The following is a 13,954-nucleotide window of genomic DNA, read 5'->3' on the forward strand; positions in this document are numbered from 1 at the left end:
TCTCATATTCTCTTTTTAGGGTTGCATGAACAACATATCGTTTGGCTGCGAGAAAAGCGGTTACTATGAGACGGTTGCTGGTGGTGCGGGGGCGGGGCCAACCTGGAATGGGCGTGGCGGCGTTCACACCCACATGACAAACACTCGCATCACTGATCCTGAGATCCTGGAGAGCAGGTCTGAGTATTTAACAGCATTATAGAAACATTACATTCATTCATAACGTGAAAGAGATATTTGAAGTTGATTTGATATTGGCGTCTCAGGTATCCAGTGATTCTTGAGCAGTTTTCTCTGCGGCCCGGTTCTGGAGGGAAAGGTATATACCATGGTGGTGATGGTGTGATCCGGAAACTTCGATTTCGTAGTCCAGTGGTTCTGTCAGTACTGACGGAGAGGCGCTCTACACAACCCTATGGCCTACATGGTACCTTCATCTGCAAAGATATTTATATATGCTTTCATATATTTGCTTATGGCTTCATGCACATACATATAATTTTTGGCTTGTCTAGGAGGTAAAAATGGAGCACCAGGGCTGAATTTGTTACATAAAACGGATGGCAGAGTCTTAAATTTAGGGGCCAAGAATACCATCAGCCTGGATCCTGGGGTAAGACAAACTGTGTGTTTTTGCATACTTCTAAATACCTCCAAATCAGCAATACTTTGGATAAAAGGAGAGACAGTCATCAGTGTTCTGAAAAAAGCTCTTTTATTCTACATAATGGTGTTCCACCCTCAATGATGTACGCCCTCTTGAGATCACACAGATGAATATCACACCTATTATCACACACCTTTATTTGAGAAAAAAAAAATTCTTCATGCAATATCCCTATAAATATCCATTATTGCCCACCCACTTTTTCAGCAATGCTGGTTCCGGATGGATTTTTCTATTCATTTTTTGAAGTAAAAAAGTATTTGAAAGTCTAAAAATCCAAATAAAATAGATGACAAAAAATTGCATTGCATGTAAATATGAAATTACATGAATTTGTACATTTTAATATGTTTGAAAGACAAAAGCCTCCTAAAGACAGTCATACATGGTTAAATGACTCACAGAATTATAGACACAGGACTAGTGGGTGGTTTGTATGTGCAATTCCACAAACCTGGAAGACCTTCTGAACATACACTGCGTCGCCAAAAAAAAAAAGTCGCTGTTTGTATTTTAATAGGCAAATACTTAAGAATCTATGAATGGATCATTATTACAGTGATTATTATGTTTCTAGCATGTTAGATGTTTGGCAATGGTTCTTTTAACCCTTAAAGATGGAGTGTGTAGCTTTTCATTTCTTAAACAACCATGTAGGAAGACACATCATGGCTATATTCCAGGATGACAATGTCAAGATTCACCAGGGTTAAAATTGTGAAAGAATGGTTCAGAGAGCATGAAGAATCATTTTCACACATGAATTGGCACCTCTGAGTCCAGACCTTAATTTCATTGAAAGTCTTTGGGATGTGCTGGAGGAGACTTTACAGCGTGCTCACCTCTTGCATTGTCAATACAACATCTTGACCAGAAAATTGATGCACCTCTTGATGGAAATAACATCACAACATTTATTTCCATTGAGAGGTGCATCATTTTTTGGTCAAGATCTTGTACTTGAGGTGAGCACTCTGTAAAGTCTCCTCCAGCACATCCCAAAAACTAACACTGATGTTAAGGTCAGTGCCAATTCATGTGTGAAAATGATTCTTCAAGCTCCCTCCCAACAATAATTCTTTCACAATTTGGCCTGATGAATCTAGACATTGTCATCCTGTAATATGGCCATGATACATCTTAATACATGGTTGTTTAAGAAATGAAAAGCTACACACTCCATCTTTTAGGGTTAAAAGAACCGTTGCCAAACATATAACATGCTAGAAAAATAATAATCACTGTAATAATGATCCATTCATAGACTCTTAAGCATTTGCTTATTAAAATCCAAACAGCGACTTTTTTTTTTTTTTTTTTTTTTTTTTTTTTTTTTTGCCGGGCAGTGTATATTAGGAGTAGGCATTTTTTTAGAAATTAAAATAAATAAAAAGATTAAAAAAAGAACTAGTAGGGAGAATCAATGAATCATGAATAGTTTACTGCCATTGTGAGAATAGCATGTAATCATGTAACCAATTAAAAAAGTAACTGTAGTCTGATTACAAGTACTTTACAACATAATCTAATTACAAGTACTTAATTTTTGGAATCTGATTACTTAATCCAGATTACATGTAATCAGTTACTTAGAGAAACAATGGTCACTTCAAGCCATATGATCAGGTTGATTCTGGGTGGCATGGCTCACAATTCAGTTTGAAATCTGAGGTAAACACTTTTACATTTTAACTTGATTAATTACTCTCACACAAGGACCATCAGTGATATAGTCACACGACAAGATATCATGCAAGTTGGACATATACTGTACATTTCAGTTGCAAAATTTTCCACAATCTTGACACTTGTAAAGAAAAACATTGTTGCTATGTATTAAGGTAACATTCTGAATTAAAATTAATGACCAGTTGTAGCATGTATGAGACAGTAATGCTGTGTGCAATTCAGAGTGAGTAGATAGTGATGCCTGACTTCTAAAGCATTTCCCAGGCGTTTGTGCCATTCAGAACTGAAGTGAGAATGCCATTTGAATTCCAATTCAGTTCCTGAATTTGAATTGAGGAAGCAAACAGGATGCAGAATTGCCATTTGAAAAGTTGAAATGCATCCTGTTTGTTACCTCAATTTTGAATGTAAGGAAGTTAAATTAAAATAAATTAAAATTGTCATTTTTTTATTCAAAAGAAACTTCAAATGTTGATTTGACAAAGCCATTAAAAAGGTTAAAGCTTGATAGGCGGATCTAAGCTTTAATTAAAATGAACTTGAGTAACCTGTGGCATACATGACAGGACATGTTCAGTCTGTTCACCCCTGGAGGAGGTGGATATGGATGTGTGGATGAACAGGATGAAGACCATCAACTTCCCTCTAAACGTCGTTGCCTGCATGAGCTGCAGGACACAGTTTAAGAAGACTTCGTGGATTCATGTATTTTAGGGAACAAAGCATTGGACAATAGAAAACTGTTTTTGATAAAAGCTGAAATAAAGTCTAGTGCAACCTCTTATAAAGTGTTTTTTTCCTGTTCTGCTACACAGTGACACAGTAACATTTTACGCTAGAATGCACTAGATGACAATCATCGATAATAAAATGAGTGACATTTTTTTGTACTGGCCAGTGGCCATCCGTCCAGGATGTTTACCTGATGTTCCGAGACGCTGAGACACTTCAGCACCCGCCGCGACTCTGCGGTTTAGAGAATGGATTAATTGTATTGTAGAATAGGCTAATACGAATTTTTCTTATTATTTGATATATTGATGAAATTAACGGGGCCTTATAAATGTGTGTGTGTCATTTCCTGCACAAACAACAGAGCTTTTAAAAAAAAGAAGAAAAAAGTGTAGCCTAAATATGCGCTAACCGCAAGCATTTTTCTAAATAGCATATTCGTGCATAAATAAACAGAAAGGTCAGGACACAATTAAGTACATGATTTATAAGGTTAGCCATACAAATAATTTGAATAAATAAATGCATCAAAAAGGATACTACAATATAAAAGTTGGGGAAATACAAAACGAAAAAACAAAATTGAAAGTTCTAAATTTAGCCTATTTCTCTCTTTTTTTTCTTTTTTTTCTTTTTTTTTCTCAATCATTCATGTAGGCTAGTTACGAATTTTTTTTTTTTCTTGTTTGTGACATGATTCAAATCCAATATAGGACCTATGCATAAAGACACATGTATAGCTAAAAGGGGAAAAAATTGCAAAATTTGGGAATATTGACAAAAATAGCCTACACCAGGCGTAACAAAAACTTAATAGGATTTAGTTCTCTTGTTAAGAGCAATCATCGTCAGAGGCGCGTATCATTTCCAAGCTATTCATGAAATATAGCCTAGAACATGACATAATGTGTCAAGAAACGCATTGATCGGTCATGTTAGATTTTAAATTGAATAATCTTGTAATTTTTCTGTTTGTGTATGCCTGATGAAAGTCATGGGACCAAACGTTGCGCTCAATAAAGTATTTTTGATAGGCTATTTATAAAATAGCCTATCAAGAGCGGGTTTTTTTATTTTTTATTTATTTATTTTTTTAAATAGGCTTTTTTACAGCCAGGTTTGTTTGGCTCATGACAAATCATGTTCAACCATTCATACTTCTAAGCCTCATTTACTCTCGAAGAAAAGGCTGTAAAAATAGGGCACAGGGCATGTTAATATGAAGAATTTAACGTATTGATTTTTAGGTGTTTTACCCTTTCGAATTAGCCTACTCATTGCTTTGTGTTGCGTTGTGGTTACTTTTTTTAACATGCTATTTTATTGTTTTTATTTAGCCTATACAACTGTAGCGTATTATTAACTCACTTAAATGCCTTCCTTAAGCCTAATATATCCTAATACATTCATTGTTTGACGTTTATTTTCACATGTGATTTCAACTATCATTATTTACAACAGTTCTATCATATCAACTGAGGCATTTTATGGGCCTATAGGCTAATCGGACAGAAAGCATTTATAAAGACTGTAATACTTTACATTTAAACACGATCCTTGGCATGGGCTAATATAGGCCTAATGTTTTTTTTGTTTTATGTTGAGACTGCTCATTATTTAATGCGATCATACTAGCTATTGCAAATAGTTTTATTATTATTATTATTATTTTTCATATTGGTTGTGTTTGTTAATGTTAATTGAAGTCTTTTTTTTTTTCTTTTTCTTTTTTTTGGTAGGCTACATGATTGTTTTCTGTATTGTGTGTTTTATTGAAAACGAACATTTTCAATCTCAAACCCATGAGAATGCGTATCAATAGTAGCCTACGCGCGTGTAATCTCGTAGAATATATACGCCAAAATGAGTTTTCGCATGCATATGATACGCACTTAATGGCGTGTATAATACTCTTGGTAGTCTTGGGTAGGATTAGTGGTGTGGGGTTCGTGTCCATTGTACGCCATAAAGTGCGTATCATATGCACGCAAAAAACTGCGTATCATATGCACGCCAAAACTCATTCTGGCGTATATATTCTACGAGATTACACGCGCGTACTATTGATACGCATTGTCATGAGACTGGGTTCAAAATTACATAACCTACATGACAAGCGGTTTGGATAATGGATGGATCTTTTCAGTTTAAGCGACATTTCAGTTTTTATTACATTTTCCTTATACCTGCATGTAAATGCGGTAATATCACCTGTCTGGATATTCAATATGCATTAGAAAATAATATGCAGATTGACATATGCATGGTAAAAGTAGGCGTTGAACATTATTTCGGGGTGAAGACGTATTTTGGTGCATTTTATTATAGATATATTTGATTACTTCATTATTCTTTATGTAAAACCATTAGTAGCCTATTTCAAATGTGCTTACAAAGGTCCTTTGTTTAATACGAGATTTATTCTATGTACTTTGAGAAAATCAGAACATTTATAAGAGCATTTTTTTTTTCGAGAATATAATTTCTGCCACATGTAATTTGTATTTATTTGTTTTGGTCATGCCAATACTCACAACTATAAAAATTAAAATGAATAGACTATTTTGATATTTTGTTCCTGATCCTTGAAAACTTAAGAAAAATGTTTTTGAGAAAACATATTAACAAATTCTATATTCAAATGCAAGTTTTCAAACGATCAGACCTCCAATTATATTTTCAGTGTTTCTGTATTGTGTTCAAAGCAAGCAGTAATTTTATGAATTGGTCAAATGGTTGCGATTTCATAAGAACTTGATATGTTCATTCTATAGTCTTAAGTCCAGTTAGTTGCCTGTTTTGCCTCCACAATGAAAACAATGTGGATACAGTGGGTGAAAGTTCTGAATTAAAGGATGTGCTGAGCAAAACAAATCCAGATTTCTATAAGGTTCACTGTGTTCTGATCGAACCATTATTGTTTTCTATAGTCTTTATAGATTCTTCTTGTTCCACTGCATCTTTTAAAATACAGAATTTTAAAAATACCAAGAATATAAATAAAATCAAGTTGCATTTGATTTAATAATCTCTTAATTTTTAAAATTCCTATCAATTTCATTACTGGATTCAAGTAAAAGTGATTTACAGGGCTTCTCAAACCACAAAGTTATGATGTGACTGTCAGACAGTAACACATGATCACAAAAAAAAAAAAAAAAAAAAAAACCCTCAAGGAACATTTGACTGAAAAGCAAAATAATAGTAACAAACATGCATTTGCTTTGAGACAATGTCTCTCATGCTTTCTCCTTGATATTTCAATTTTAAAAATGGGCCACTTTCCCTTGCAATCGAAAAACATTTGTGTATACACTTTTAAGATGGAACTAGGCAAATCTATATACGGGAGATTTCCGATTCCAATTCCACCTAAAATGGACACAATTGAAGCATATTCAACAATACTATACAGTCTGACTGCTACCATGACAATAATAAAACAATGAAGAGAGACTCTACAAACTCTTCAGTGGAACCAATTAATCAGCCACAAATGCTCATACTAAGGTCTATTAAAAAGAACGGACCTGTAAGAGGGTGGAAGTGTTGGGGGTGTGAATGAGTGATTTTAAGGGAGGACAGGACAGAAAAAAAACAGCAGGAGGTGGTGAGGTGACGTGCACCAGACGGAGGGACACAACCACAGACCACCAGTTAAATGACCCTTACATTCAATTACTGATCATATTGCTAAATTATGAGCTTCTGGACAGTATCATGAAGACATGCATGATCAAAAGGTGACAAACATTCATTTGATGACCAGATTATTAAAAAAAAAAAAAAAAAAAAATCATAGTTACAGCACCTATACTCCACAGGGACACAAAGAGTTGTGATAAGGCTTAGAGATACAGTAGACTGATAAAAATGGCTCTAATTACAGTTCTTCAAAGTGAATGCATGCCAGAAAAAACACACAAGACTGGATCTCATCAGATCTGTCAAGCCTCCACAGTTGTTATCAGAGCTCGAGATTGGACTTTTACCAAGTGGAGTGGGGGTGAAATGAAAGTGTTTTAAACATACAAATTGGGGGAAGAGAATCAGGTCAGAAAAGTCATACAAGTCAAGATTTCAAAAAAATGCATGTTTACTCTGCAACATATAAAAAGTGACACATTCATGGCAGAAAAGCCTGTCTTTATGTAAACATTGCAGGTCCCTTACGGATTCAAAAGTACACATTCACACACAAACACATCCCTAATACCTAATGTCCAGCAAACCATTTCTGGTCGATATGTAGGAAGTTAAAGCAGCCACACAGAATACTTCAGAATTATTAACAGACAACATTCAATTGGTCATGTCAGGTATTGCATTACATTATCCCTAAACACTACAAGGGTCCATTCAGGAAACAAGAGCAGCTAAAATGTACCAATCTCCCCACTGACATTAAAAGTTTGAGGTAGTAATTGTGTCGAAGAAAATCACATGAGTGGACAGGAGTCACAACAGTGTCAACATTGGTTGGGTAGAATCTTTGGTCAATACTGGCCCGTCTGAACTCCAGTAACAGTTCAGTGTACAGAGGGATTTTCTCAAATAATTCCCTGAGTCAATTCACAGATTTGTGTTGAGCAGCATTAATGGTTGCAAATCTTTATGTGTAAACCTGGGCAGTGCCAAAGATGGGAAGACGTGTTCTTCCAGGACTGTTATGAGATAGTTTAAAGAGAATATTTGCAAAGGGAAGGTCCGTTCTGAAGGGCATACTGGTTTGGAGTTGGGTGAGAAGTCTGATTGTTGGGGCCAAGCGCATCGAACACACTCTTATTAGGTGGAACAGATTGCAGCATACTGTCCAAGTCCATGAGAAGGGGAGGCGCTTGTATGGAAACTGGCCCACTTGGTAGAATGGGCCAATAATGGTGACCAATCAAGTGTGATGAAGTGACGTGCGCACCGCCATAACCGTAGAATGGAATACCGCCCAGTGGCATGAACGGGTTTCCGTTAAAGCGCATGCTAGGAGGGGCTACTGCATTTGGGGGGGTGTATTTGGCATAGGAAGTCGGCAGCTCCCATGGAGGAGTAGTGCCACGCTTGGAGCTTTTGTTTGGCGGGGGGCAGGAGTCACTGTATCCATCTGAAGTCGATCCTCGATCACTTGATCTTTTCCCAACGAGCGTCACCCCTCTCCAGTCCTCGTCGGACAAATCCGACGCAGGACTGACGGAGCTGGCCGACGAACTGCAGTTGTACGAGGCGTTACAAGGGCGTGGTGGAGTCGTAGAGCGAGTGTGCGGAGGGGGCCCAACGCCCCAACTTTCCCTCTCTCGTAGCCCCTCCCCAGCAGAACTGGCCGGCCTGAGGCTATGCAGTAGAGAATCTATGGCAAACGTAGAGTCCAGTTTGGGACGATAGGGGTCCTCCGATGGGGGCGGGCTGTGACGGGTGGGAACAGGGGGTAAAGAGAGGTCAGTGGGCAGAGGTTTGGATTTGTTTGACGGAGCGTATCCTTGAAAGATGTACGGGGCCAGGTCCTGAGCAAAGATGGTTTCATCCTGACGGGACACTGCCGTGTTTTGTCTTTTCAGCAGCTCCAGGGGAATTCTGTTCACTTCTACAGTCCAAAAGTTACCTTTACCTTGGGGTTTACCAGGATCCTTCAGAACCTAGAGAGGAGAAGGCAACAGGTTAACATCAAACTAACATATAAAGTCATTTATCAATTACCTGAAGTCAAACACACACCTTCACAAAGCAGTCGTATGAGGACAGGTTGTGTCGGACCGAGTCCCTCCAGCCTTTGTAATTTCCCTTGAAGAATGGAAAAAGAGTGCTGATCTCCTTCAGAATCTGTTCCATGAAGACAATTCATTGATAGTTATTTAAAACATCATTATTATTGGCCACAGCTTCTAAACACAGATTCAAACCAAGACAGCTGATTACTATATTACTGAAAATACATTTAGACAAAATTCAGAAAGTCAACAGTGTGTGCATGTATATGTATTAAATCACATATTAAAAAGTAATATTTCTGTGGGGTGACAATTTATATGTAAATATACACACACTTAATTTTATTATGCCTAATTTGCCTATATTTAAAATGGATAAAAGTTCTATTTATTTAATGTATTTATTTATTTATACTTTTCCTAAATGACCAAATACAGGATTTAAGTGCCATTTTAATCAAAGAAAATGTCGAGTCCAATCACCTGTAGCAGGCCCTACCTCTATTCATCAACAAAAATTCACAGGAGTCACTCTTGAATAGTCAGCGAAACTGTTAATCCCGATCGTGGATTCTTACACATTGCGACATTTCGGAACAATCGCGTAGTAATTGTGGCACAGTGTGATTCCAGCCACAGCTATCAGCATGATAGAGTATCGCCCTCTGCTTTCACTATTCACAGCACAAACCCCATCGAGATCCAGACACGAGACAGATTACGCGCCCCAGGCAGATTTGAATGTGCAACACGCACTAAAACACATTTCACCTGTAAACAATGTAGTTTCTATGTGGAAATAAACGCCAGTGTGGTGATGGTACAATCAAGTTTTATATTAATTTCAGTTAATTCCCCTTAATAAATGTTTCAAGTATTAATAAATGGAACTTATATTCATTTGGAACCTTAAATCTGAAAGGATAAGATCTTAGTAAACAAACTAAAAATGAAAACTTAATTCTGCTGCCTCACAACTTAAGTTGAAAGTGTACACGTTGCGGTACGACTTTTTTGATTTAACAGTTTTCTCGCGTAGAAGTGATGACAAACACACATGGCGAAAACATGAAATATTACCTACAATAATAATTTTAAGTTGTAAATAAAAGTAAATTATTGGAGTACGTAGGCCTACTTCCAATTCAAATGTGAGGTTTCTTTGTAATTAATTGTGAAATAGCAGTTTCTAATTGAGTATATTTCTACATCTTTTATGCAATTATGAAACTTAATTTGCATTCCCTGTTAGATATTGACCAAAAAATAAAAAGTTGCGCGCCTCGTGCATGTGAAAGTGACCTACCTCTGATAAAGTGAGCTTCTTCTCCGGAGAGTTCTGGATGACCATGGCAATCATAGCTAGGTAAGAGTATGGTGGTTTGGGATATCGCTGATAGTTCTTCTTCTTTCCTCCGCTGGAGTTTCCATCCTGCAGTTCCCATGCGCTCTGATCCGACGGTTTGGCTCTATAACAGGAGTCCTGCGCCATCCCTGTGGTGGACTTATCCAGTCGGCCACCGAACTCCAGCAGTGGGTTTGTGGAGCAATGACAGCTGGGGTTGGAAGAGGAATAGCTGGTTCTGCAGTCAAGGTGATGGTCGCGTTGGGCTCCTGCTCCTAGAGTGATCACTGGTGGTGCCAACAAGCCCGGACCCCCCCAGTGCTTTGTCATGCTGATGTTAGAGGGGGAGGAGGCAGGGATGGTCGCTCCTCAACCCCTCAGACTGCTGGCTCCAGATCAACTATATTTGAGCAGCAAACAATTCACAGTTTCATGTCAATCCCGCTGCGTAATGGGAGTGAGAATGAGGCGCGATGCGCGATCACCGCGGGGGAGGAGGGGGAGGACACGATAAAAATCAGCGCTCAGATTACCTGAAAGACATCTTGAGTGGCCATTCCATGTGTAGACCGTTCTCCACAAATCAAGAAATGCGAAAGAGAACAACAAGATCTCGCACTTAGTCCTTTTTTATGTTGTGCTGGGTGGAAGATCTTTTGGAATAATCGCCTAAATAGACTGTTGAAACGAATCAACGTCACAGCAGAAGAGCACCAGCTTCACTAACCAGTGAGATCCAATTAAAGGTTTCAGATCTGGGTAGCTGACATGTCATGACAGTGACATGCTATAGGCCTTCTCCATCTAGTTAAGTGAAATATACTGTGTTTTAGGTCATCTAAAACATTCAATTAATGTGCAATTAATGAGACTACAAACACTGCATATTATGCTTTTAAAACCCATTTCCACATCACAAGACTTCTGGAGTGAACTGCAAACAAAAGCTAAATGATGTTAACATGGTGACCAACTACACTAGGCTACCTAACATAAAAACATTAAATATTATTGCTGAGGAAAAACACATTTCCATGCTGTCTGTCAGATAGAGGTGTGAATAATAAACGAATGGAAATAGCAATACACAGATTAACACCCAATCAACAATCAGGAAATAACTGCAAACCGATCACTTTATAGGCAATATTTGTCTCGTGTATCAATACACGCATCTAATGCTTATTGCGTAAAAAAAAAAAAAAGTTGTTATCATTAGCCGGATTAAACATCGAAATGTGGAAACTATGTGAATTTCTCTAGGCCGAAAGAAACGGCTTTTGGGGATTGGGTTGGATTTAAGGCAGGACTCTCATATCTCAGCAAGACAGAGAAAACAAGTTGGATTAGAGAGAATCTCTTCCGTCCCGGGGGTTCAAAAACACAATAGCGGGTTGAGAACTAAACTTATCACCCTGAGAATCTGATAATCGCCTTGAAAACAGATTGACAACATACTGACTACTATTGTAGCACGTTTATTGGGATACTCGTCTTTCACATGCACATCTCTTGAATTACTGACTCCAAATTACTAGCAGGAAACAAATAATTGTGTGAACTGGGCTTTTTTTATTTTGGTAAAATACGTTTAAATATTGCGAAACATTAATGGTGTAGGCCCAAAGGTTTTTAAAGAAATGTTCTGTTTTATGTTAGGCTAACAGCCGCGATTCATTTATTTCACATTAGGATATGCTTGTTTATTTTAATTTTTACAGTACACATTTGTTTGACCTATAACAGAAAAACATTTAAAGTGATGTAAAAGGAGCCGCTGTTGCTGTTAAACGTGAATGAACGCGTGTCTTACCTGATCGCGGTCACGCGCTCTCTGACTGTTTGAAAATCTGTAGCTCATTTGCGTAATGTTGACGTGACACTCTAATCAAACGAACCCTCAACGCTGATTGGACGAACAACTCCTCATTTATTACGAACCTGTACAAATATTCGCTGCATAATTTCATGCCTCCATTTATACCCTTCATATTTATTTATTTAGCCTTACTGACGTGCTTATAAGCTGAATATTTAAAACAATAAAATAGACAATTATTCGTAATACCTAGCACTAAGAGGCAAAATAATACAAATACAATACATAGCTACAACACAAATAATCCAATTTACAGAATTACAGAATTTTGATATTTGATTTTAATCAGAATCTGTACCTATAGGCTATGTGTGGAAATTTGGTTCTCCTGTTGTGCAAAATCAGCTTCTTCATTGGTGTAAAAAGTGGTATAAGATAGATCACGCTGATGGAAAGTATACATACAATTTTAAATTTAGTTTAAAATTGTAAGGAAGCTTGTGAAGAAATATGGTAGGGGATGTTTTGCATTTACAACTTTAAGAAACTACAGTTTGTTTCTTGCATTAATTCATACCTTATAGCGAATGAAAAAATTGACACACATGGAAACCTAGTGAGCTTGTGAGTAAATTTGAGAAGTGTTGATTTGTCAAAGACTTAGCAACATAATAAAATTTTCATGATGAGGAATATATATAGGCTACATCTTCTTGGAATCAGTAAAGCGGAACCGTCTTCACTTCAGCCATGTAAAGAAAAGCAGAGGACTCTATTTCCTGCATCCCTCTGGAAAAGATCAGAAGAAGCTGTGAGGTCATTTCAGGGGTCACTAGATTAAACACTTGAGATGAGGTTAGTGATCTCAGATAGAGATTTTTGTGTAAATCTTTTCCCTTAAATAGTTTTTCCATTTTCAATTTAACATTAAATATATTTAGAATCTGAAGCTCATTGTTTCACTTTTGGCTGACTCTTGTTTATATGACCCAATGTTCTGCTATTATTCAGCAGTTATTGCTGACTAGTGGTCATGATGACCCTTTTACGAGCCCTGCGAGTAATAGACAGATAAGCTGGTGTGTAACCTTCCTGCTGTGAGGGCTGTCCTTGAGTTAACTCTGTCTAAATCAAAATTATAAGAACTGTACTTTCAGAGAAGCATTCTGATCTTTAATACGCTAACATTTTTACCAAGAATCTATTTTCTTATTTGTATGGGTATTGGTGTTGGGTTAAGGGTTAGGGTTAGAAGACAAATAAAGTACAATTTATCCTGTTCATCCAATTCAAAAAGTTTACATCCCCGGCTCTTAATGCATCCTGTTTCCTTCTAGAGCATCAGTGAATTTTTGCAGCGTTTGTAATAGTTTTGTTTGAGTCCCTCAGTTGTCCTCAGTGTGAAAAGATGGATCTCAAAATCATACAGTCATTGTTGGAAAGAGTTCAAATATGCAAAAGATGCTGGAAAATCAAATAATTTGCAGGACATGGAGGATTTTTCTGAAGAACAGAGCTCAGTTTAACTGTCTAGGACAAACAAGGGACTCATGAACAACGATCACAAAAACAAACAAACAGTCGTGGATCATCCAGGTAACCACACACAGTATTAAGAATCAAGGTATGTAAACTTTTGAACGGGGTCATTTTTATAAATTCAACTATTTTTTTGTCTTGTGGACTTTATGTAAACATCTGTTATGTGAAATAGTTTATTAAGGACAGTACTAAATAAAAAATAACATGCAATTTTCATGATCCTTCTTATTTTGTTAAAATGATTAACATTTTTGCATATTCTGCAAGGGGTATGTAAACTTTTGAGCTCAACTGTAGGGCCTTAAAAATGAAGATTTCAAAAGGAAAGTTTATTAAGAATGAGAATCTAGAAAGATATTAAGATACAGTATCTTGAATACCTTTAGAGTTACAGGCATGTGAACTTTGGAGAAGGAGTATTTATGGCACTCAAGACAGGATTGATGCAATTGAGCTGATGG

The 13,954-nt window shown here is 37.1% G+C and overlaps 2 protein-coding genes across 4 annotated transcripts in view; one reads left to right on the top strand and one right to left on the bottom strand.

Annotated features, from left to right (window-relative positions):
* The window catches only part of oplah (5-oxoprolinase, ATP-hydrolysing), a 40,839-nt gene extending 33,955 nt beyond the window's left edge, over positions 1–6,884 (top strand). The window contains exons 24-27 of the mRNA XM_051914906.1: positions 20–177; positions 267–427; positions 516–613; positions 2,923–6,884. Of these exons, the coding sequence (XP_051770866.1) occupies positions 20–177; positions 267–427; positions 516–613; positions 2,923–3,042 (537 nt within the window). The 3' untranslated portion in view covers positions 3,043–6,884. The remainder of the gene's footprint in view (positions 1–19; positions 178–266; positions 428–515; positions 614–2,922) is intronic.
* A 282-nt stretch (positions 6,885–7,166) lies between these two features.
* On the bottom strand, positions 7,167–12,051 carry foxh1 (forkhead box H1). 3 transcript variants are annotated; one of them, XM_051914908.1, is made up of 5 exons: positions 11,946–12,051; positions 10,666–10,936; positions 10,094–10,532; positions 8,795–8,899; positions 7,167–8,715 (listed from the first exon to the last, which is right to left on the bottom strand). In XM_051914908.1, exons 3-5 carry the CDS (start codon positions 10,460–10,462, stop codon positions 7,768–7,770), a joined length of 1,422 nt encoding a protein of 473 aa, XP_051770868.1. In that variant the 5' UTR covers positions 10,463–10,532; positions 10,666–10,936; positions 11,946–12,051; the 3' UTR covers positions 7,167–7,767. The 3 variants fall into 3 exon arrangements, with proteins under 3 accessions (XP_051770868.1, XP_051770867.1, XP_051770869.1); XM_051914907.1 differs by having other exon boundaries at positions 10,094–10,936; XM_051914909.1 differs by lacking the exon at positions 10,666–10,936 and having other exon boundaries at positions 11,946–12,019.
* Positions 12,052–13,954: the final 1,903 nt, after the last annotated feature.

This window comes from Ctenopharyngodon idella, chromosome 12, assembly GCF_019924925.1.
Source record: "Ctenopharyngodon idella isolate HZGC_01 chromosome 12, HZGC01, whole genome shotgun sequence".
NCBI classification, from domain to species: Eukaryota; Metazoa; Chordata; class Actinopteri; order Cypriniformes; family Xenocyprididae; genus Ctenopharyngodon; species Ctenopharyngodon idella.

Excerpts from the sequence above, each read along its gene's own strand:
- foxh1 (XM_051914908.1), bottom strand. The coding sequence starts at position 10,462 with ATGACAAAGCACTGGGGGGGTCCGGGCTTGTTGGCACCACCAGTGATC. Across the intron at positions 8,900-10,093 it reads AGAAGCTCACTTTATCAGAG|ATTCTGAAGGAGATCAGCAC; the intron begins GTAGGTCACTTT and ends TTCATGGAACAG. Across the intron at positions 8,716-8,794 it reads CATACGACTGCTTTGTGAAG|GTTCTGAAGGATCCTGGTAA; the intron begins GTGTGTGTTTGA and ends TCTCCTCTCTAG.